The 23402-nt window shown below is 42.0% G+C and overlaps 1 protein-coding gene across 1 annotated transcript; it reads right to left on the bottom strand.

Annotated features, from left to right (window-relative positions):
* Positions 1-2071: 2071 nt before the first annotated feature.
* On the bottom strand, positions 2072-10227 carry LOC129652912 (histone H3.3A). The gene is made up of 4 exons (XM_055582015.1): positions 10097-10227; positions 8415-8565; positions 7123-7276; positions 2072-2569 (listed from the first exon to the last, which is right to left on the bottom strand). The coding sequence occupies exons 2-4, from the start codon at positions 8540-8542 to the stop codon at positions 2441-2443; spliced, it is 411 nt and encodes a 136-aa protein (XP_055437990.1). The 5' UTR covers positions 8543-8565; positions 10097-10227; the 3' UTR covers positions 2072-2440.
* Positions 10228-23402: the final 13175 nt, after the last annotated feature.

Genomic DNA, 23402 nt, shown 5'->3' with positions numbered 1-23402 from the left:
TCCTAGGTAAAGTTCTCATGTAGCCAACTCCAAAGCATAGCAGGTAAAAGGGTTTTCAGCCCAAGTTAATAAGCATTAACTCAGGGATCAAAGGGAGTGGCAAATCATACTTAGATATCTAAGTCAAAGAATATCCCTGACCTCAAAACTATGCATTGTTTAGACCCTAGTCAACTAGGAATAATCTTCCCAAACTCCACTACCTCTTTTAAGTAGGAATGAACTACCTACTGTATAGGAATAAAGACCATGGTATGAGATAAGCTCCATAATACACATACATATCTATGTACATGCTACTGCTAAGTCACTTCAGTCGTGCCCAACTCTGTGCGACCCCATAGACAGCAGCCCACCAGGCTCCGCCATCCCTGGGATTCTCCAGGCAAGAACACTGGAGTGGGTTGCCACTTCCTTCTCCAATGCATGAAAGGGAAAAGTGAAAGTGAAGTCAGTCAGTCATGTCTGACTCTTTGTGACCCCATGGACTGCAGCCCACCAGGCTCCTCCATCCATGGGATTTTCCAGACAAGAGAACTGGAGTGGGTGGCCATTGCCTTCTCCAATCTATGTACATACTCTGGAGTAATAGAAGTTTAAAAAAAAAAAAGTAAAAGTTCCATCTATTTTGCATCATAATCAGAAACATGTTGTAAAAGTTTTGTTTCCTGAATCTTAGGATTTTATAATGACCTATCTAAATGACCATTTTTATCTAAAAATGAGGTTACTGCTAAAAAGGAGCCTAAGAATAATGTATTCAGAAGCCCAGTGTTATTTATACCTTATTGATGTGAATTTTAGTTCATCTCACTTCAGTTTCAGAGCACCTTCGTTCATGTTACAACTAGTGTCAGTACACTAGGGATGTTAAGTCCATCCTCATTTCACATTCCCAATGCTAAATAAAATGCAGTTTTAAGAATGAACTATAGCTGATTGATTAATACAGGGTTAATATACAGTATCTTAAAATAGCCAGCTCTTCAATGCACTAAGTTTTTGAGCTGAAGACTGTTCTACTTGCAGTTAAATTACCACTAAATATTCAGTTTAATAGTACAATCATTTATAAATGTACTTTCACTACTTACACAGATTTAACTATTTTCATGGGATTCTGCTGGCCAGTTAGGTTTGGAAATTGTTAATACCCATATCCATAGAGTTAAAATTAGGAGGAAAGCCAGTAGCTCTATTTTCCTTCCCATATAAAGCTTGCCTTTACCTCAAAATCACTGCAGATGGTGACTGCAGCCATGAAACTAAGACGCTTACTCCTTGGAAGGAAAGTTATGACCAACCTAGATAGCATATTCAAAAACAGAGACATTACTTTGCCAACAAAGGTCCGTCTAGTCAAGGCTATGGTTTTTCCAGTGGTCATGTATGGATGTCAGAGTTGGACTGTGAAGAAAGCTTAGCACTAAAGAATTGATGCTTTTGAACTGTGGTGTTGGAGAAGACTCTTGAGAGTCCCTTGGACTGCCAGGAGATCCAACCAGTCCATTCTAAAGGAGATCAGTCCTGGGTGTTCATTGGAAGGACTGATGCTGAAGCTGAAACTCCAATACTTTGGCCACCTCATGTTAAGAGTTGACTCACTGGAAAAGACTCTGATGCTGGGAGGGATTGGGGGCAGGAGAAGGGGACAACAGAGGATGAGATGGCTGGATGGCATCACTGACTCGATGGACTTGAGTCTTGAGTGAACTCCAGGGGTTGGTGATGGACAAGGAGGCCTAGTGTGCTGTGATTCGTGGGGTCGCAAAAGTCGGACACGACTGACCGACTGAACTGAACTGAATAGTTTCTGATAAAATTTAACAATACTTCATACTAAAATTATTCTGAATATGGAACTTTCAAGGAATTAACTGCACGGTTAACGCTGATAGTAAAGACCCAAAGCAGGTATAGTTTAATGTATTTTAATAGCAAACTTACAGGAACAGCACAGAAGACAGACAACATGAAAAACATGTACTTGCACGTAGGGCAACTCAGTTAGAAAAGTATAGTGAGTGGGTGGAATCTACTGTATGATAAAAATGCTACAAACACCACTTAGTTGCAGTCAATAAGAAATTTACTTGTTTTAAAAAAATCCAAATGCTGGCATTGTCCAGAAAAATTTAACAGGTTTATTTATAATTGTTATAAAGTTGAACTGCTGAAACTTGTTCACTGAAACATTTTGACTTTCATTAATGCTTTATGTCCCCGCATTTATATTAAAAATTCACACACAAATGAAAATGGAAAAACTGCCAATACCTGATTTCTGTCCCCTATTTTCCACTTGCAATCATATACTTAGGTACCTTTTGACCCCATGGAAAAAAAATATCTAACGTTCAGAACTACCAATAACAGGAAGAAGAGAATTTTTTTTTTTTTTTTTTTTAAAGAATGAAATGTTTCCCATCATAGTGGATTCTTAAGCACGTTCTCCACGTATGCGGCGTGCTAGCTGGATGTCTTTTGGCATAATTGTTACACGTTTGGCATGGATAGCACACAGGTTGGTGTCTTCAAAAAGGCCAACCAGATAGGCCTCACTTGCCTCCTACAAAAGGAACAGAAAAAAAAAAAATGTTATTATCAACAGTTAAAGATACATCTATATTAGTTAAAAAGATGTTTTGAGCCCTTTAAAAACCTACTTCAGAAGATGTTGACCACTTACCAAATGCTTAGTTTAAAATCTGGGATGAGGCTAAAAGGCAGCTTATTAAAGTGAAAAACTCAAGACTGTAAATCCTTATAAAATACGAAAGTCAAATAATTTCACTACCAAATAGTTTACCTTTTCTAATGTAATATGTGATTTTTAAACAAACTGAAATGTGTCTTGAGTAAAGCAACAATCAAACTTCAACTCTAACATTTATTCTTATCCTCACAAAGATAAATGGAATCATGTATATCTATTCCAAGTAATACTCTCCCACCTCGGGATGTCCTCCTTTTTCTCAATCTTACTCCCAATTCATTGTATCTGTTTGACTACTGGTTTCCATCATATGGGCCTCATCTACCTTTCCTTTAAACACCTCAGAGTTTGACTACCAGGTCAGTGTCCTACTTACATATAATGATCTATTTTGCCAACATATGCACCCCTACTAACTGTACTTTCCTCTATGCACCCCTATCTGTAATGCCATGTTACCCCCTCAGCATTAACACTGACCCCTCTGTTTTTTCCCATTACATCATAAAGCTTTTGAAGGTATCCTCCTATTCCTACTTTCACTCTAAACTGGTAGCTACATGAATCATTCAATACTTGCAGAGAAGAAAGAAAAAAGGAGAGCTCCTACTTATAATTAACTCGTAAAATTGTCAGTGTATCTTACAGTTGTCTGAAAAGTTGAAGGATTCTTTGGTCTAGGTTAAAACAATTGCTTACGCATTTTGAAATGAACCAGTCATCAGTCCAACTGTTCTAGTGGATTAGGAACACTAAATGAAAGACATTATTTGGCTTCTCTATAAGCAAGTTATTTCTCTGTTTAAGATATATTTAGAAAAAAAAACAAAAACACATTTTTAGAGTTGCTATTTTTGTCTTAATTAAAAAATTATTTCCATTTTGGAACTCTTTAGGTAATAAGACTAAAAGAGAAATACACAAAATATTTGAGCAATTCAAGCCCCACAATACTTTGTAACACACAAGATATAGATGGGAGGGACCAGATTTGCTTTATAAACACTGACTTTGCTAATAACACTTGAGATTCTACTTTTAAAAGTGCTAACAACTCCTCAAATGGTTTGTACTATTCTGTCTTAGGAAAATATTTTTTCTACATTTATACCTTCGTTCTTTTTAGCCTCTTCTATAAAAATGTTTCATTCAAATTTTACTATCCTTACATATCTTTCTGCAGTATGTTATCAACAGGTAAGTCTTATTTGCTTATCCTTTATGGCCTTCCTCAAGATTATTCCGTGAAGGAGAAAGCAAACATTCCTCTCGCCCCTGCTTCCCAGGTGCAGGTAATTTTGAACTCAATTTCCTTGGCACTCACACAGGCCTTGTACACTAGCCATCTTTTAATACCCTTAAAAGATGGGTACTTACTTAATAAAATACTTATTTTATGCTCACAATGCCTAGCCCTTGAAGCAATAGAAGTTCAAGAAGTATTTGCTGGCTTGGTTTTTTATATCTAACCTTAACTGAAACTTGCATCTTTTCTTTTTTTTTTTCCCCTTGGATGTGCCCTGTGGCTTGGGGGACTGTTCTCCAACTAGGAACTGTACTTGGGTCCTTAGCCATGAAAGTGCAGAGTCCTAACTACTGGATTGCCAGGGAATTCCTGAAATTTGCACCTTTTCTACACTAGTAGTTCCCTGTATCTTACCTATTCCACATTAAAAGCAAAAGTCCTTAATATTCACGGATTCATCCTTGGGATATTCTAGAAATGGTAAAAAGTTTAGAAAACTTAGCATACTGTAGACCCTACTCTTATGAGTTTCACAGTGCACATGAGATACCAGAACTCAAATTCCTCAAGAAAGAAAAGTTGTTTCTTTTTTTGGTTTCACCCAGCATGTCTCAGGATTATGCAAATCTAGAAGGCTTCTGCAAAATACAGCAGTATGAGCTGCTATATGGACAAGCCAACAAGTCCTGAAATTCAAACACCCATTTAAGAGGGGAATGGTTTTGGCTCCCCTAGTACTATTCAAATATGATATGTGGCAGCTGGGGCTCTCATTGCTATCTTAGAACCTGCTCTAGATATCACGGGGTTGTGTCTGTCAGCTCTGGGAGAAGAGTCAATACAGGGTATTTGACCATGACCCATGTATTTCTAATTCTATTACCAATGTCCAAAGTTTCCTAAACATTAAGGCTATGATGGGATTTAAAGAGGGACACATTAATTTATAGCCCAATGAACAAAATTTTGAGGTAACAGCAAAAAAATATCTTGTAAATGGAAGGAAATGTTAATTCACAACATTTGAGTATATTCAGTATCTGACTGTTCCACCATTTCAAACCACCAAAGTCAACTTTTAACATAAGATGACCTTAATTGAAACTCTCAGTTGTTAGGGGCAAAAGCTAAATTTTAAGTTAGTTAAGTCTTGATAATCTATGGGAAACCAAAACTCTCAGTTGTTAGGGGCAAAAGCTAAATTTTAAGTTAGTTAAGTCTTGATAATCTATGGGAAACCAACTTTGATTCCTCCACCATCCTCCCTAGACTTACTGCCCCCATCTCTTTTAGTTGTGTTAGAGAAGTTGTAAATTATGTAACTCTAAAGTCAAAAATGGCTTTCTTCTACCCTATTCACATAAGCAAATTCTCCATCTCTATATCCTTAAGAGAAATGAAATATTTTCCAATAAAGAGCTACCAATGCCAGAGTACTACAGGCAGCAGAGTTGAACATTTTGCTCAAAACCAGTGCAATCACTTACTGACAAGTATAAAACACAAAGCTTAATAACAGCAATGACTTTTAAAAAGACAAGTTTTTTAGCCAAACTGTTAAGTAATCAATTTACAAAGCTCTATCATTGACACTTAGGCTTGACAGTGTTGGACTTTCAAGTATAATGTGTAGTTCAAGTAGAGCCCTGCTAACTGTAACTACAGAACAAAATTAGCATCTTTAGGTCAACACTTGAGAATATTTCTGTATTTAAAATTAGTGCAGAAAATATGACTAGCATTTGTAATAAATGAAATGGGATCTAGAAATAGTCAAAGATTAAATCAGAAAATAAAGGTCTTAAATAACAGCACTGGAAGATTTTAGTAGTTTGAAATTTCAGCAATTTCAATTCACTGAGAATTTAATGGATGCCTACTCCTGGAATTCACCAATCAAATGAAGTTCAGACTAACCATAGAAACAGCTCAACCAATTACACTTCAGGCTAGAATCCACCTATCAAATCTTCCTCACACATAAAGGAAAAGCTTGGCAACAGCAGCCTTGAAAAATCCTCCAATGGAATGTATGTTGATTCTGGACCCTCCCCTAAAAGAGATTCTGATGCAGGTCTGTGGAGGTGCCTAGTAATCTGCATTTTAAATCACCTCTAACCCCATGCTGACAGAGGTGGCAGTCTTGCCATAGTCTGAGTTACAATGATCTAATGAATGCCAAACACACTTAACATTATAGGTTACTTAAGTGACTGATGTTAACTGTACCCACATACCTAATCAAGTATCTTAGGTGTGGGCATCTCAAGTTGTTTAATCTGGCACAAACCACCAGTATTTCAAATACACGTGTGTGCTCAGTCACGTGTGCCTCTGTGACCCTGTGACCCTTTGTACTATAGCCTGCCAGGCTCCTCAGTCCATGGGATCAGGCAAAAATACTGGAGTGGGTTGCCATTTCCTCTTCCAGATCTTCCCAACCCAGGTATCAAACCAGAGTCTCCTGCATTGCAGGCGTATTCTTTACCTCTGAGCCACTGGGGAATCCCATTTCAAATACCTAACCACAGCTAAAACTGCATTTCTCGAAGTTCTGACACACTGGTGCTAAGATTAAACTCACTGTTTCCCATTTAAGTGGAAATCCATATATAATCCCCTTAAACAAACTACATGTCTTCAAACTTCTCTCTTTACAAGCCCAGTAACATCTTTTTCTCCCTGTTGTCAATCCAATCCTAACTACCACTCAAGTTTCTTTTACCTCAATGCGTAATTCTTTAATGTTATCTAGTTCTATCCCAGATATTATGTTCTCTCCACTTGCAACTGCCTCTTCAGGTCCAAGAAGCCATTTATTCTAATTTTCCTTTTATATCATTCCCTGTTTGAAACTAATTACCAATACAGACCTTTGGCCCCATGACTTCCTAATATCCAGCAGCAACTGTAAGTCAAACCAGAGGATATTTTTTTCCTTTAAACACTGCAATGTTTAAAAATTTTAAATCATATCTGTTTGTATAACCTCAAGCAACTTAACCTTTCTGATATCTCAACAGTGAAACATTAAGACCTATCTCACTGGCTGGTGATATATAAGCATTTGTATATGCTTGTATATATACAAATTTAGAGATGTTCTTGGTACAAAGCAGAACCAGCCAACTCTCAGAACCTTTCCCACCCACCATTTTACCTGCAAAGCACCAATAGCTGCACTCTGGAAGCGCAGATCTGTTTTGAAGTCCTGAGCAATTTCCCGCACCAGACGCTGGAAGGGAAGTTTGCGAATCAGAAGTTCAGTGGACTTCTGATAACGTCTAATTTCACGGAGTGCCACAGTACCAGGCCTTTAAAACAAAACATTAAAGAAATGGTTACCAAATACATAAGAGAACTTAGAAGAGTGGTCATCAGCTTCAAAGAGATGGAGTCCCTTTTCAAAAAATAAATCACCTAACTTTCTTCAGCTTTTGTATCAACTTTCACTTATTAATTTATGACCTAAATATTCAAATCTGTTAGAAGTAACACAATACTTTTAAGAAAAAAAAAAACATGATATTAAAGCAGATTCCTGGCAGGGAGTTTAATAATCACAGTCCCCTTAATTTTCTTCATCTTTAACATAAACATCACCAACTTCTGTTATAATTACAACTTGGGAAGGTACTAGGACACTAATAAAGAAGTCAAAGTTTTTCAGACTTAATTTGACACCACTCTCATTCTTCCCACTAGCACCCCCCATTCTTCTGAAAGATCTACCAGCACAACCCAATGAGCTTCACTTAAAAAAACACACAGTATTTACGTTCAATTTCCTAGAATACCTTTGACACTGCACATCCCTCATGAATGATTAAACTGATGAACACTCTTTTGTGTTGTATTTTCCATATGGAAATTTTTTCCTTTAAGTAATTTTAAGCAAGAAATTTACCTCAATCCTGACTTAATTTCTTACACTTTTACTTTAGGCTAATCATTTACAGAGGGTAAATACAGACAACTTCTGCCCTCTAATGGTAGATGCACTCAATAACACTGCTCAGGGTAGTTCAAAACTAAATATGCCAATAGAAGGAAAAACCAATCCAAGTAAACGAAGAACTTATGTATAACACAATGTCCCCATCTTGATTAAATTATTTTACCAGATGCCAGAGTAGCCTCAAAAATGTATTTAAAAAACAACACTTTTCTATTTAAAACATATATATTACACCTAACAGCTAAGTAAAAATGTTAGTCTATCCTATTAACGTTATTAGAGATACAACGTCTTCTTTGGGCTATGGGCACGATTAGATTCAAAATTAAACATATTCCCAATAAAACCTAACACTAAATTATATACACATTTTAAAGTATTAAATATTTAACAAAGGGAAAAACAGATTCTCTAAAGAAGAAAGTATGCTTATACATCTTTTTATTAGATTATGGGAGACAAGACTTTCTTTCATTTTTCCTCTTTTAAAATACCTGTAACGATGAGGTTTCTTCACCCCTCCAGTAGAGGGCGCACTCTTGCGAGCGGCTTTTGTAGCGAGTTGCTTCCTCGGTGCTTTACCACCGGTCGATTTGCGGGCAGTCTGCTTTGTACGAGCCATGGTATAGAGACCTCCTTACTTACCTACCAGCATCGGAAAAACCAAAAATCACCATATGCAACTACCACACACACAAGTTTTCCTGCCACTACCCCCCCAATCTGGAAATTATGATTAGTATTAAAGAAAAAGAAAAGGCCATAATGTTATATAATTTGAAAGGGTGCAGATTACATCTACCACCCAAATATGACTTTTTGAAACAAACTGTAGTACTAGAAAATTGTTAGCCTTAACACGAGTCATCTCTCAAAATGCCCAATCTGAGCGATAAACGGCAAAACAAAAAGACCCCCCAACAGCCTTCGCTTCCATTTCTTTAAATAAACTGGAAATTAGAAATGTCTGTAAACATTCCATCCACGAACAAGTCAAAAGAACTAAGCCAAACCACAGAAAGGTCGAGTCAAATTACAGCAAAAAAGGTTTTAGTCACCCCCCCCTCGCCGCCGCCCCCCCTTTACGTCTGGCAGTTGATAGATTGCTGTAAATATCTGAAAACATTCCTGGTTTTGCATCTCTACAGTTCTGTTGACAAAAAGACGTCTCAAAAAACAAGAGGAACAACAGCTACCAACAGCGAGCATTCTACAAAGCACCGCCCTCGAGTCCAGTCCTCAGAGGATTCGCAATGAAATAATAAAAAAAAATTGCCCCGCACCCAGGCTTTAATTAACGCACTAGACTGGCCGACTGGTCCACCTCAAGCACCGCATAAACTTTTGGTTTCGCCTCCTCCGGCCCCTCAACACAGGGTCCCCCAGCCTGCCCGCCTCGCTCCTAGCGTCTCGCGCAGGCACAAACTCGGCTCCCAGACCAGAACAAAATGGAAACAATCGCAAAACGTATCCGATTCCTTTCCAAAGAGACAAAACACCAAATCGCTCGAAAATACTCCATCCCCTGCCACGTGCCGCCCTCCAAAATGCAAAAGTTTTTTTTGCATTTCAAATGCATCAAGTTTCCGCTTCTCTAAAAAGGAGAAAAAAATGTTTCTCTTTAAAATTTTTTCCTCCTTTTTTGAAATGGGGAAGAGAGAAACGGGGGAAAAAATATGGTCGGTGACCAGAGAAGAGAGACAAGATGGTGAAGCTTAGCAACAACTGTGGGGAGGCAGCAAAAAGCGAGTTACCCCAGGGTGGGAAGCAGCGGCGATTTCCACCCTTTTCCCGCCCGAAAACTGGGGTCCGGGGTCCGGGGTCGGTAGTTAAGAGGCCCGCGCGGGTCGTGGTGAAGGTCTGGGGTCCCGGGAAGGGGCGGCGGGCGGGATTTCACCGAAGAAAAAGGAGCCAGGGGCGCGGGGAGGGAGAGCAGGCTCGGCGACGCGGCGGTTGCTGCTGTTGGGCTGAGGCGACGAGAGACTGGGGAGCCGCCGGAGCCGCCGCTGCCTGAGGGGAGAGGAAAACTCGCTCCTCACCTCCATTTCTGGGCCAAAAAGTTTTGGGGCCAAGCCGGAGGGACCCTGGGTCCCCTCCCGGCACCGCCGGGGCCCGGCCCGGGGCTGACGGCAAGCGGGACTCGGTTCCGGGGAAGCGGGCAGACGGGGAAACTTACCCCCCTTCTCCTTCGGCTGGAGCTCGGCGAGCTAGAGGCGGCGCTGGCGTTGGAGAGCGACGGCGGCGCGGCGGCGGCTGCGAACACAATTGAAAGATGGCTGACACCGAGGCTATCCCCCAACACAAGCCGCCCCGCCCCCGCGCCGCGCGCCAACCAATCACACACAATGGAGGGAAGGCTCGGCCCCGCCCCCGCCCCCTCGCTCGCGCCCCGCCTCCCCCCTCCCCCCGCGCGCCCGTTCGCTGGCGCGCGCTCGCCCCTCCCCCGCGCGCCGCCCGCTCCCTCCTCCCGGCTGCCTCGCGCAGTGTGTGTACAAACACAAAAGACACGCTGAAGGGCCGCCGGCTCCCGCCGAGACGGCCGCCCGCCCGCCCCCGTTTTAACTCCAGCTCCCCGGCCCCGCACTCCCACCCAGCTCCGTGCGCACACGTCATGGAACTCAGGAAGCTCGGGTTTGGGGCGCCGAGGGGGAAGTTGGGGGGAGGGGCGGGCGGGAGGAGGCGCGGCGGGTGAACGCCCGGCCTGCGGGCATCTCGGGCAGCGGCGGGGAGGGTGAGGGAGGGGGCGCCCCGCTCCGGCGCGCGTCCCCGAGGCGCCCCGGACGGCGTGGGGGCGGGGAGGAGGACACCGCCGGCCCAGTCTCCGCGCCCCAGTTGCAAACACTACCCGACAGGAAGCTTGCAAATAGAAACCTTGCACCCCGCGCCTACATTCGGTGGGGGCTGCGCTAGCACTGGCAGGACTGCCGGCGGCCGTTTCCCTGCTTTCGCTACGGGCCAGGTGCGGCCGGGCAGCCCGCAGACAACTTTATTCACTCAAGACACCGGCTCGGGCCGTGGCGGTCCCGCGGTGCAGGTTGCAGGCTGCAGGCGGTCCGCGAGAACTCTGCCACCTGGGACGCCTGGCTCCTCGCAGGTGGCATCTCCAGGCCGACGGAGACGGCCAGGGACGGGGCTCGCCTTCTTTCTGGGTCGGGATGCCTGATGCAAGATGGCTGTATTTTGTAAGCTTCTAAAACAATATATGGAATACACAGCTAACTGCCCCAGGGCCTGAATACCAGCCTTGGCAGCTGTTCTACCAGCCAGTTCGGCTTTTTAACCATTTCAGTTTTAGGTAGAATTGCCAAATGCTGTATAGTCAAATGTCAGCAGCTTCTGAATAGTTTGGATGCGGCGGTAAGCGGCAGAAGTAAGGAAAACGTCTTTGGGGATCATCACATTTATCCATTTTCCAATTCTCAGTAGCATAGGAGACAGATTTCAGGTTCAAGTTACCCACGTTGTCATTTCATTGGCCTTAGAATATATGCACCGTCCCTAGATGGCTTTGACAACACTTGAAACTACGTGCGAAGGTTTTCAATAGAAGTGTCGTGCAGACATCCCATAGAATAGTGAAGGAGATAAATTTCATAGATGGAGAGCATAACTACTCTTGATACTCTGAAGCTCTTATAAGGCATCTTAGTCATAAACATTACCCTGAAATCAGATATGAGCGAGGGAATAGATTTGTCCAAGGTCACTTAAGTGACGAAAAGACACAGGAGAAACAAACAAACAAAATCCAGTCCTCCTGTTTCATTATTATTTAATGAATGTTAAGTGTCTGTGGTTGCTGTGCAGAACACATGCAATTTGCAAGCCTGTCCTAATAGCACATATGCAAAAAAGCTTAGGCTGAGCTGCCAGCGAAGAGTTCCTATAATTTGCGCCAAGAAAAGGGTTTTTTTTTGTTTGTTTTTTGTTTTGTTTTGAGGAAACCAAAATATTTGTTGGCTTTTTCCCAGGAATGCTGATACACATCAATTAAATTAATCATCTCTTCAAACAATGTTGAATGACATAGGTAATGTTCTCTTTATCTGCTAGATTTTTCCATAGCTTCCATTTTTTGACTTAAAAATATTTCTGAGGGCCAGGAAAACTTTTAGATGACATAATTCTAATCTTGGACTATCTGAACCTACTTAGCTGTCCATCTGTAAAATGGAAGTGATATTTATGTGTGAAGATAGGCCACAAGTTTTTGATCCTAGTTGTAGGATCAAGTATGTTTCGCAGTTGGGTAGGTGTCTGGTTGGGCTTCCCAGATGGCTCAGTGATAAAGAATCCGCCTGCTAATGTAGGAGATGCAGGTTCAATCCCTGGGTGGAGGAGATCCCTGAAGAAGAGAATGGCTACCCACTCCAGTATTCTTGCCTGAAGAATTCTATGGACAGAGAAGCTTGATGGGCTACAGTCCACGGGATCACAGAGTCAGACACGACTAAGCAACTAACACTACTATGTCCATTAAATCTCTTATCATCTATGATTCTCTCTAGTTGCACTTTGTTGAAAAATATGTCTTGAGGCTTTGGATCCCAGTCCTCTTTCCTTAATTGTCCCTCCTTCAGTCTTGCCCAGTAAATGGCATTATGATTTACTTAATTGTTCAGACCAAAAAACTCAGGCATCCTACTTAGCCTCCCTTTTTTTCATCCCCATAGTCCTGTTGGTCCTTCCTCTGAAAAACTTATCAGAATGACCTGCTCCTCTCCTCTTGCCTGTCCCTTCAGTCACTTTCTATATGACCTTTCTCTTTCCACTCTTGCCCCTCTGTATTCCATTCTCTACATTGCATGCAGAGATTAGATTTATAGAATGTAAATTGGATTAAGTCACACCCTTCCATAAATCTATTTGGAGGCCTCCCACTGCTCTTGGTTAAAATGCAGGGCCTGGCATCACCCCTGCCCTCCCTAGTGACATTCTGCTGCAACCCAACTACCTTATCTTTCAAAGTCTTCACTGCTGAGGGTCATTACACTGTTTTGCAGGTTAAATGCTCTCCCCAAGGTTTACACAGGAGTCCAAGTGGCTCAGTGGTAAAAGAATGCACCTGCCAATGCAGGAGATGCAGGAGACCCTGGTTCAATCCCTGGGAGGAGGAAATGGCGACCTGTTCCACTATTCTTGCCTGGAAAATTCCATGGATAGAGGAGCCAGGCAGGGTGGAAAAGAGTCGGACACAACCAAGTGACTGAGCACTTACGAATAAGGTTTACACAGAGCTGGCTCCCTTATCTTCTAAGGCAACATTTTGCACTTTCCCATATTTCTTAGAAAAAGATCCTTTTTATAAGGTCCACAGAAGAAAACTGAAGGGGATTTGGAGCCATTCATATGGAACTTGATTAAAACTTTTATTATATGTTTTTATATTACATAATCATATAGGAGAAAATAATTGCATTTTAAAGAAAATCAATATCAAACTTGTGTAAAACTCGCAAATAAAATGTTTTCAAAGTTTTTAACGAGAAATGTTGAGGTTTTAAACTTGAAATGACCACATACTATTCCTGATCAAGACTTTAGAATGAAGATCTCTTCAGATTCTTGATGTTCTTATCATTGAAAAACTTTAAAATATAATTTTCAGTCATTCAAAAAAGTGTAACTGTTGGAGTTATGTATTTAAAATTCTTCCCTTTCTTTCATTGACAAGTGTAGTCTTGGAATTTCTTGTGAATGGATTTTGAATCCAGCTAAGCTTTTTGAAAATCAAGTATTTTTAAATTGTACCTCCAATTTTCAAAATACACATGTGTTGCTAAGCAGTCATCCTGTAGGTGCCTTGGTCACCACCAAAAAGTCTAAAATAGCAAGAAATACCTGGTAGGAGGACAGAAATTCAAATCTGCACCAGCAGCTCTATTCAGCTTCCTTGTCCTCAACTCTGGTTGCATTTTGGGCCACACCAGTACTCCTTGGGCACTTGGCACAGTAGGCCTCAGGTTCCTGGTCCATGATGCTCCCTGCCTTGTGGGACTAAAGCCGGGGTCTGGGGTCTAGAGCACCTCTTGGACCGTGCTCAACACATCCTATGGAGCACTGAGTGGTGCTCATTTATCTGCTTATCTGCTCACCTCTGTGCCAACCGAGGGGCATAGAGCAGACTCAGACCGCTCAGGTTGCCCTTCAGGGAGCCTCGAAAGAGGCTGCTCGCAGGAGCTCTGGGGTGTAGGACCGAGAGGACCTATTTCCTGGCACTTCCATAGCCCAGAGTGAAGGCCCCTGGATGGCTCTGAGGTCTCAGTTCCGATGTCACCCCTCAGCCACACTGAGTCCCTGTCTTCCTTCCCCTAACCCTCATATTATACTTGGTCACATTTCCATGCTTATTGCTTTCACAGCAATTCTCACAAGCTGAAGTTTTGATTCTTTTACTGAGTAGTGGTCTCAGCTAGACTGTAAACTTAGTGAGAGCAGGAGCCTTGATATTTTAAACACTGTTCTGTCTGCATCAACCTGTATAGTACCCAGCCCACACCAAACACTTAATAAATATTTGATGGATAAGTAAAAGGTGACCGTATTTTTGTGGAGTTTTATATTATAAATGTATTTTGTTTGTAGGATATCCACATCTGAAAACACGTATCTGAGTTAATGAGGGGCTTCTCTGGTGATTCGGTGGTTAAGAATCTGCCTGCCAATGCTGGACATACGTGTTCAATCCCTGATCCGGGAAGATCCCACATGCTGCAGAGCAGTTAAGCCTGTGGGCCACAACTACTGAACCTGTGCTCTAGAGCTTGTGCTCTGCAACAGAAGAAACCACCACAGTGAGAAGCCCACACACCACAACACAGAGTAGCCTCTGCTTGTGGCAACTAGAGAAAAGTCCTCGAAGTGCAAAGACCCAGCACAGCCAAAAATAAAATTATTTTTTAAAGTTTTGTTTTAAAAAAAGAATGAGCTATGACATCTTTTTCAGTATTCTCATCAGTTTAATGGAGAAGTCAATGGCAACCCACTCCAGTACTCTTGCCTGGTAAATCCCATAGATGGAGGAGCCTGGTAGGCTGCAGTCCACGGGGTCGCGAAGAGTTGGACACAACTGAGCGACTTCACTTTCACTTTTCATTTTCATGCATTGGAGAAGGAAATGGCAACCCACTCCAGTGTTCTTGCCTGGAAAATCCCAGGGACGGCGGAGCCTGGTGGGCTGCCATCTGTGGGGTCACACAGAGTTGGACACGACTGAAGCAACTTAGCAGCAGCAGCATCAGTTTAAGAAAGATAAACATTTTTCTCGTGATGAGGTTGTAAGGATGAAAACTGCCCATTTGACTGGGGCTAACTGTCACTATTAATGTTTTATAAGTTTTGAACACTCATTAAGTGACCAATGGCATCTATTATCGTTATTCCCTGCTCATCAAGCAGCCTTGGGCTTGCAGTTGGGGTCTCTGTATCCAGTATCCAGGAGATTGTCACATCTCTTTGTAAATGAATGGGTGTCCCAGTTCTACATCTGTCTTGGTGAGTGAGTTAGTGTAGGTCTCCCCTGAAGGAGAGCCAAGAAATTAAGTGGTTTTTGAGAGTGCAAGGGCCAGAGCCATGCCTTTGAGCCATAGTGAATTCATACATGTATGTGGCACCTGGGGAAGCTTCTTGGACATTAAACAGCCTTTGAGACACTCCCCAACCCTTCCTTCAAACGCCAACATTCTGATATAATGATCTTGACACTTGCTAAATATTAAAAAACAGGCAAAAAAATTCTGTTTCATAAAAAATCCTTTAAAAAAGGATTCTTTCTTTTAAACAAACAAAATATTCCCTCTTCTCCAAGAACTGGATTAATTGACCAAGTTCAAGAAAAGACAGTTTCAAGAAGTAATACCTTCTCCTCTGGAGAAAAGAGGAGCTATGCTTCCTTTGGTAGACTGAGAATATTCTACCGTACAGAGCTGCTGCTGCTGCTAAGTCGCTTCAGTCATGTCCGACTCTGTGTGACCCCATAGATGGCAGCCCACCAGGCTCCGCCATTCCTGGGATTCTCTAGGCAAGAACACTGGAGTGGGTTGCCATTTCCTTCTCCAATGCATGAAAATGAAAAGTGAAAGTGAAGTCGCTCAGTTGTGTCCAACTCTTCGCGACCCCGTGGACTGCAGCCTACCAGGCTCCTCCATCTATGGGATTTACCAGGCAAGAGTACTGGAGTGGGGTACCATTGCCTTCTCCACTGTACAGAGCTAGCCTGTCATAAGGACAAGGACTTGAGTTACCAGGGAGCCGGGAACTGCCTTGTATGGTTTTTTAATGACCCAAGCAATGGTGTTTCCCTTTTCTAGTATAAAAGTAATGAAGTAAATTCTTTCTTCTATAACCCCCTGTATCAAATACTTATAATACCTCAAATACCAGATAGGTTAACTTAGCCCTATTAAGAATTTTTCTTTTTAATTATGTTTTTCACAATTAAGAATTAAATAGTAAAACATGTTATCAAACTAAGTACGAAGGCTTTACCTAGTAATTAAAATTTCTAAAATCCCCTAAAAATCCATAGACTCCCCTGTATTCTCAGATGGATTGTTTGCCCCCTAGGCTGGAATGAGAGGGCTTGGGGCTCATATGGTTCCCTGTTGAAATAGTTAGCTTCCCTAGGACCACCTCTGACACTGATATCCATTCACAGCAAGACACATCTTGGACATACTCCCCAGGCCTCATAGAAGGAGCTCTCTGTACCCCTATTAATCCTCAAACAGTGTGGCTGAGGTCACCAGATAAAATGGTGCCTGGGATGTATATATCCAAGGATGAATTTATACTAATAAATGTTTTGTTGAAATTTTGTTGTTTACCTGACATTCAAATTTACCCTGGCATCCTATATTTTTATTTTTTAAGCTTAGCAACCCTTCCACCTACTAAGGGGCTGTTTCTTTCAACTCTCCATGACCCCAGCTCCCCACTGCTCAAGACTCTCTGAGCCTCTTTAGCAGCCAAGCCTGGGCCTAGAGGGCTGGAGTTCACCTTGCATTTTTTACCACTTCTGTCCTTCCCTTTCTAGAAAGCAAACTGCTCCATGGGAGATCTCCACACTCAAGGGGTTTTCAGGCCTTCTCAGGTCTCTTTTGGAAACTTTAGACCCATCCACGGTCATGGCAAAGTGCCATAATAGCTGACATTATTACTCTGTTCTCCTTCCTAAATATTTTGCCAAGAAACTACCCCAGTCTGGGGCCCTTGCCACAGCGTACCAGTGCTGTAAGGGTTGACAGTGCTACCTGAATTCTATTCCATTTAGTCCTTCCTCCAGCAGAACCCACCCAATGATGACACCCAAGCATAGCCAGACCAAAGGAAACCAAGTGGGAAGGGAGGGAAATCTGTAGTCAAATAAGACTGAGTGTGAATCCTAGCCCTTCCACTTATCACCAACTGAGTGTTAACCTCTCTGGATCTTAGTTCCTCATCTGTAAAATGGACAGAATTACCTTAAAGTATAATAATAATCCTATCTTGCCAGGTCACCATAAGGATTAGAAAGAATAAATACAGAGCACCTGATATCGAGTATGGGCTCCATGAATGATCCATTGTGTCAAACCTGTCTTACTGCTTTCCATAGCTATGATATTCTGTGTATCATTGCAATGTAAAGTAGCTGTATTGGACTTACCTGGTGGCTCAGTGGTTAAGAATCTGCCTGCCAGTGCAGGACACACGGGTTCCATCCCTGATCCAGGAGGATCTCACAGGCCAAGGAGTAACTAAGCCTGTCTGCCACAACTACTGAGCCTGTACTCTAGAGCCCGTGCTCTGCAACAAAAGAAGCCACCACCACGAGAAGCCCACGAACCACAACACAGAGTAACCTCTGCTCTCAGCAACTAGAGAAAGCCTGTGCATAGCAATGAAGACTCAGTGAAGCCAAAAAATAATTTTTTTTAAAGTATACTTAATTAAAAAAAATTAAGTGGCTATATTAATAGTTCTCAAACACATGGGCAAATTGTGACCTTTTCAGAAGCATGAAGATCCTGGTTATCTTTAGAGAATTTGTCATGCTTTATTTGGCTTCAGGCCCCTGCTAGGTAGCTAGTCAATGTCCCCCAGGACATAGCATGGGGCCAGTACTTCTAAATAAGGTTTAGGAAAAGCTTAATTAAGCAATCGCCACATTATTGGAAGCCCCACAATGTCTTCCAGTCTCTGAGATAGACCAGTAATTGCAGAATCTGAAGGAAGATCTTTCCATGCTGGATCCATAGAAGTGTTAACATCCCAGACAGAGAGAGACCAACAGAGAGGGAGCAACTGACTCTGCCTAGGCGATTTTTTGGCTTATAAGTAGAGTTCTTCCCTGGATATACATACTGTCTGATGACCCTTGGGGGTCATCAAGGACATCCTACTGCCACTCAAAACCAACAGGAAAAGCCCTTTGTTCTATGGAGAAGACTCTCCCTGACTTTGGATATGACTAAGTTATCTTGGAATGATATCTGTGCATTTCCTCCAAAAGTGATTAGCTTTTCTTTACTTCTGGGTTATCTTGAATCCAGAGAAGGAAATGGCAACCCACTCCAGTGTTCTTGCCTGGAGAATCCTATGGACAGATCATGAGGTCACAGAGTCGGACATGACTGAGTGACTAACACTATCTTGAATGCCATAAGTAGCTTCTTCACACCTAGTTACCAGGAGTCACTGATGAAAAAGAGATCTATTGTCATTTCAAAAACCAAGGGTCCCTTAAATTTATTAGGAGACAAAGAGATGCCGACACATTAAACATGAGTTATACAGAGATTATTAAAAGTCTTTTATATGCACTATTGCCCCCTACAAATTTTCATTTGTGGATATAGACTCCCTCCACTTCCTAATCAGCCCAGTTCTTAGAAAATTTAGAATTTAATATATGTGCCAGGAAATGGGAAAACAAAATTGAAAAACATTGATCTAAATAATTCTGGTTAAAAAATAGTAGGTATTTGGACTGACTAGATTTTTTTTTTTTTCTTTATTGCAGTCTATGCTTTCCAAATTTTTATTTTTACAGTGAGACTATATTACTTCTATAGTTAGAAAAAAGTTGAAGTGCAAAAACTGGGAAAAGGCACCCTCGGCTCCTGACAGAATGACTTAGAATGGCAGGCACAGAAAACTGGCTCTGCTTGGGGTTTGCCTCTTACAAACGTGAGGCCAGGATCGGCCCACAGGTCTAAATAGGATCTGCTAGCAGCTCACTAGATGTGAACACCTGGAGAGGGAAATGACGACCCACTCCAGTATTCTTGCCTGGAAAATCGCATGGCCGGAGGAGCCTGGTGGGCTACAGTCCATGGGGTTGCAAAGAGTCAGACACAACTGAGCGACTGACTTCACAAGGTGTGAACAAGGGCAATTCAGGTCAGTTCAACAAGCATCTACTGAGTGCTTACTGTGTGCCTGGCACTATGCTAGGCACTTGCTACAAAGGTGGGAATATCGATAGCCCTAGTCCTGTTGAGAATAGGGTAATCTCCACACGGTATGATGCGTTCTCCATTACAGGCATTTCAGGAGTTCTGTGGGAGCACCAAGGAGACCTCAGGGGCAGGGAGCATTTGGGAAGAGATGACACCTAAACTTTATTTAAAATATTTATTTGTTTTTGCCACATACCGCTGCGTGCAGAATCTCAGCTCCCTGATCAGGGTCAAACCCCATGCCCCCTGCAGTGGAAGCACAGAGTTTTAACCACTGGACCACCAGGAAAGTCCCATAAAACTATTTTATAGTCTTTTAAATATTTAAAATCTTTTCTTATTATGAGAAAATGATTACAGATAACTACTCCTAATGCTTTTGTATTTTCAGATATTTTGACTTCTTTCCAATGTGACTTTCATACATTGAGATGCATGTATGAATATGACATGACAAACTTTTGGTGTTTTTTACAAAAACTAGGAATTTGCATTAGCCTTGAATAATGAGTAGGAATAGAGGGAGTAAAGAAGAGATGAAAGGGTGTTGCAAGCAGAGGGGACAGTATGAGTTAAGGTGGTGCGACAATCATTTTCATAATATCAGGACACATATATCAAGACAGAAGTCTCAGAAGAGGAGGTTAGAGAATAACCAAGGACTCGGTCCTAGATGGCCTTGTTGGTCACCCTAAGACACTTGGGCCGTGGGGGAGGGTAAGGAGGGAAAAGACATGATCGGGTTTTCTTGAATGAATATCACATTGGCAACTAGGTGAGTGGTTAGTTTGAGACGGTTAATACTGAAGGCAAAGAATTTGAGACAACACGGCTGGACTTTGAGGGTGTAATGCTAAGTGAAGTAAGTCAGACAGAGAAAAACAAATACTGTACGACCTCACATATGTGGAATCTAAAATATAATCCCCAAACCCCAAAACCAAGCTCATATGTACAGAGAAGAGGTTGGTGGTTGTCAGAGGTGAGACATGGGTTGCGGAGTGGTGGGGTGATGGGGTTGGTAAAATGGGTGAAGGGGGCCACAATTTCTGGTTGTAAAATATGTTTTGGGGATATAGTATATAACATGGTGACTATAGTTAAAATGTTGTATTGCACATTGAAGGTTGCTAAGAGAGTAAATCTTAAAAGTTCTTATCACAAGAAAAAAAAACTTTAACTATGTATGGTGACAAATATTAAGTAGACGTTGTGATGATCAATTTGCAATATGCAGCTGACTCTTGAATTACAGGGTTGAGCTGTGCAAGTTTACTTACATATGGATTTTTTTCAGTAGTAAATACTACAATAGGGCTTCCTGGTCCCTCACACAGTAAAGAGTCTGCCTGTAATGCAGAAGACTTGCAGGAGATGAGCATTCGACCCCTGGGTTGGGAAGATCCCTTGGAGAAGGTAATGGCAATCCACTCCAGTATTCTTACCTGGAGAGTTCCATGGACAGAGGAGCCTGGTGGGCTACAGTTCATGGGGTCTCAGAGAGTCGGGCACGACTGAGCAACTAACACTTTGACTTTCAGTTCAAATACTACACGACTACAACAAATGTGGTTGGTTGACTCTGAGGATGTGCAACTGTGGATCTGGACGGAGAATGTAAAACTATACACCAGTTTTTGACTGCCAGAGTTTGTTACCCCAACCCCCGAGTTTTTCAAGGATCAACTGGATACAAATATTGAATCATTATTCTGTATACCTAAAAGTAATACGGTCATGTGTCAATTATACCTCAATTTAAAAAATTTATCTCTATTCAACAAGTATAAATGAGCATCTACTAAGTACCTGACACACAAAGAGACTGAAGGTAAAGAAAGCCATAAGGAGACCTCAGAAATGTGTATTTATTATTACTATTGGCTGTGCCACACTGTTTGCAAGATCTTAGTTCGCTGACCACAGATTAAACCTGAGTCCTTGGCAGTGAAGGCTTGGAGACCTAACATCTGGACTGCCAGGGAATTACCGGGAATGAATATTTTTTATGCTTAGAGATAGTCAATTTCAACTCCCTCAGTTCAGTTAAGTCGCTCAGTCATGTCCGACTCTTTGTGACCCCATGAATCACAGCACGCCAGGCCTCCCTGTCCATCACCAACTCCCGGAGTTCACTCAGACTCACGTCCGTCGAGTCAGTGATGCCATCCAGCCATCTCATCCTCTGTCGTCCCCTTCTCCTCCTGCCCCCAATTCCTCCCACATCAGAGTCTTTTCCAATGAGTCAACTCTTTGCATGAGGTGGCCAAAGTACTGGAGTTTCAGCTTCAGCATCATTCCTTCCAAAGAAATCCCAGGGCTGATCTCCTTCAGAATGGACTGGTTGCATCTCCTTGCAGTCCAAGAGACTCTCAAGAGTCTTCTCCAACACCACACCTCAAAAGCATCAATTCTTCAGCCCTCAGTTTTCTTCACAGTCCAACTCTCACATCCATACATGACCACTGGAAAAACCATAGCCTTGACTAGACGGACCTTTGTTGGCAAAGTAATGTCTCTGCTTTTCAATATGCCATCTAGGTTGGTCATAACTTTCCTTCCAAGGAGTAAGCATCTTTTAATTTCATGGCTGCAGTCACCATCTGCAGTGATTTTGGAGCCCCCAAAAATAAAGTCTGACACTGTTTCCACTGTTTCCCCATCTATTTCCCATGAAGTGATGGGACCGGATGCCATGATCTTCGTTTTCTGAATGTTGAGCTTTAAGCCAACTTTTTCACTCTCCACTTTCACCTTCATCAAGAGGCTTTTGAGTTCCTCTTCACTTTCTGCCATAAGGGTGGTGTCATCTGCGTATCTGAGGTTATTGATATTTCTCCAGGCAATCTTGATTCCAGCTTGTGTTTCTTCCAGTCCAGCGTTTCTCATGATGTACTGTGTATATAAGTTAAATAAGCAGGGTGACGATATACGGCCTTGACGTACTCCTTTTCCTATTTGGAACCAGTCTGTTGTTCCATGTCCAGTTCTAACTGTTGCTTCCTGACCTGCATACAGATTTCTCAAGAGGCAGGTCAGGAGGTCTGGTATTCCCATCTCTTTCAGAATTTTCCACAGTTGATTGTGATCCACACAGTCAAAGGCTTTGACATAGTCAATAAAGCAGAAATAGATGTTTTTCTGGAACTCTCTTGCTTTTTCCATGATCCAGCAGATTTGGCAATTTGATCTCTGGTTCCTCTGCCTTTTCTAAAACCAGCTTGAACATCAGGAAGTTCACAGTTCACGTATTGCTGAAACCTGGCTTGGAGAATTTTGAGCATTACTTTACTAGCATGTGAGATGAGTGCAGTTGTGCAGTAGTTTGAGCATTCTTTGGCATTGCCTTTCTTTGGGATTAGAATGAAAACTGACCTTTTCCAGTCCTGTGGCCACTGCTGAGTTTTCCAAATTTGCTGGCATATTGAGTGCAGCACTTTCACAGCATCATCTTTCAGGATTTGGAAGAGCTCAACTGGAATTCCATCACCTCCACTAGCTTTGTTCATAGTGATGCTTTCTAAGGCCCACTTGACTTCACATTCCAGGATGTCTGGCTCTAGGTCAGTGATCACATCATCGTGATTATCTGGGTTGTGAAGATCTTTTTTGTACAGTTCTTCTGTGTATTCTTGCCACCTCTTCTTAATATCTTCTGCTTCTGTTAGGTTCATACCATTTCTGTCCTTTATTGAGCCCATCTTTGCATGAAATATTCCCTTTGTATCTCTAATTTTCTTGAAGAGATCTCTAGTCTTTTCCATTCTGTTATTTTCCTCTATTTCTTGCATTGATCGCTGAGGAAGGCTTTCTTATTTCTTCTTCAACTCCCTAATCAAGAGGAATTTAGCTTTTTAGCAAAAATAGTTTAATGATTTGATTATATCAAAGTCCAAAGGGAAAAAAAAAAGTCCAAGGGATTAAACATCCCTGTTTATTCTTTGCTTTCATCTGATGGATTCCATCTTCATCATCATGTAATATAATAATTACAATGAACATAGCTAATATTTATTGAGCCTTTATGGTATGCCAGTAGAT

This window comes from Bubalus kerabau, chromosome 5 (genome assembly GCF_029407905.1).
Source record: "Bubalus kerabau isolate K-KA32 ecotype Philippines breed swamp buffalo chromosome 5, PCC_UOA_SB_1v2, whole genome shotgun sequence".
Classification (NCBI taxonomy): Eukaryota; Metazoa; Chordata; class Mammalia; order Artiodactyla; family Bovidae; genus Bubalus; species Bubalus kerabau.
This window is presented reverse-complemented; position numbering and strand designations above follow the sequence as displayed.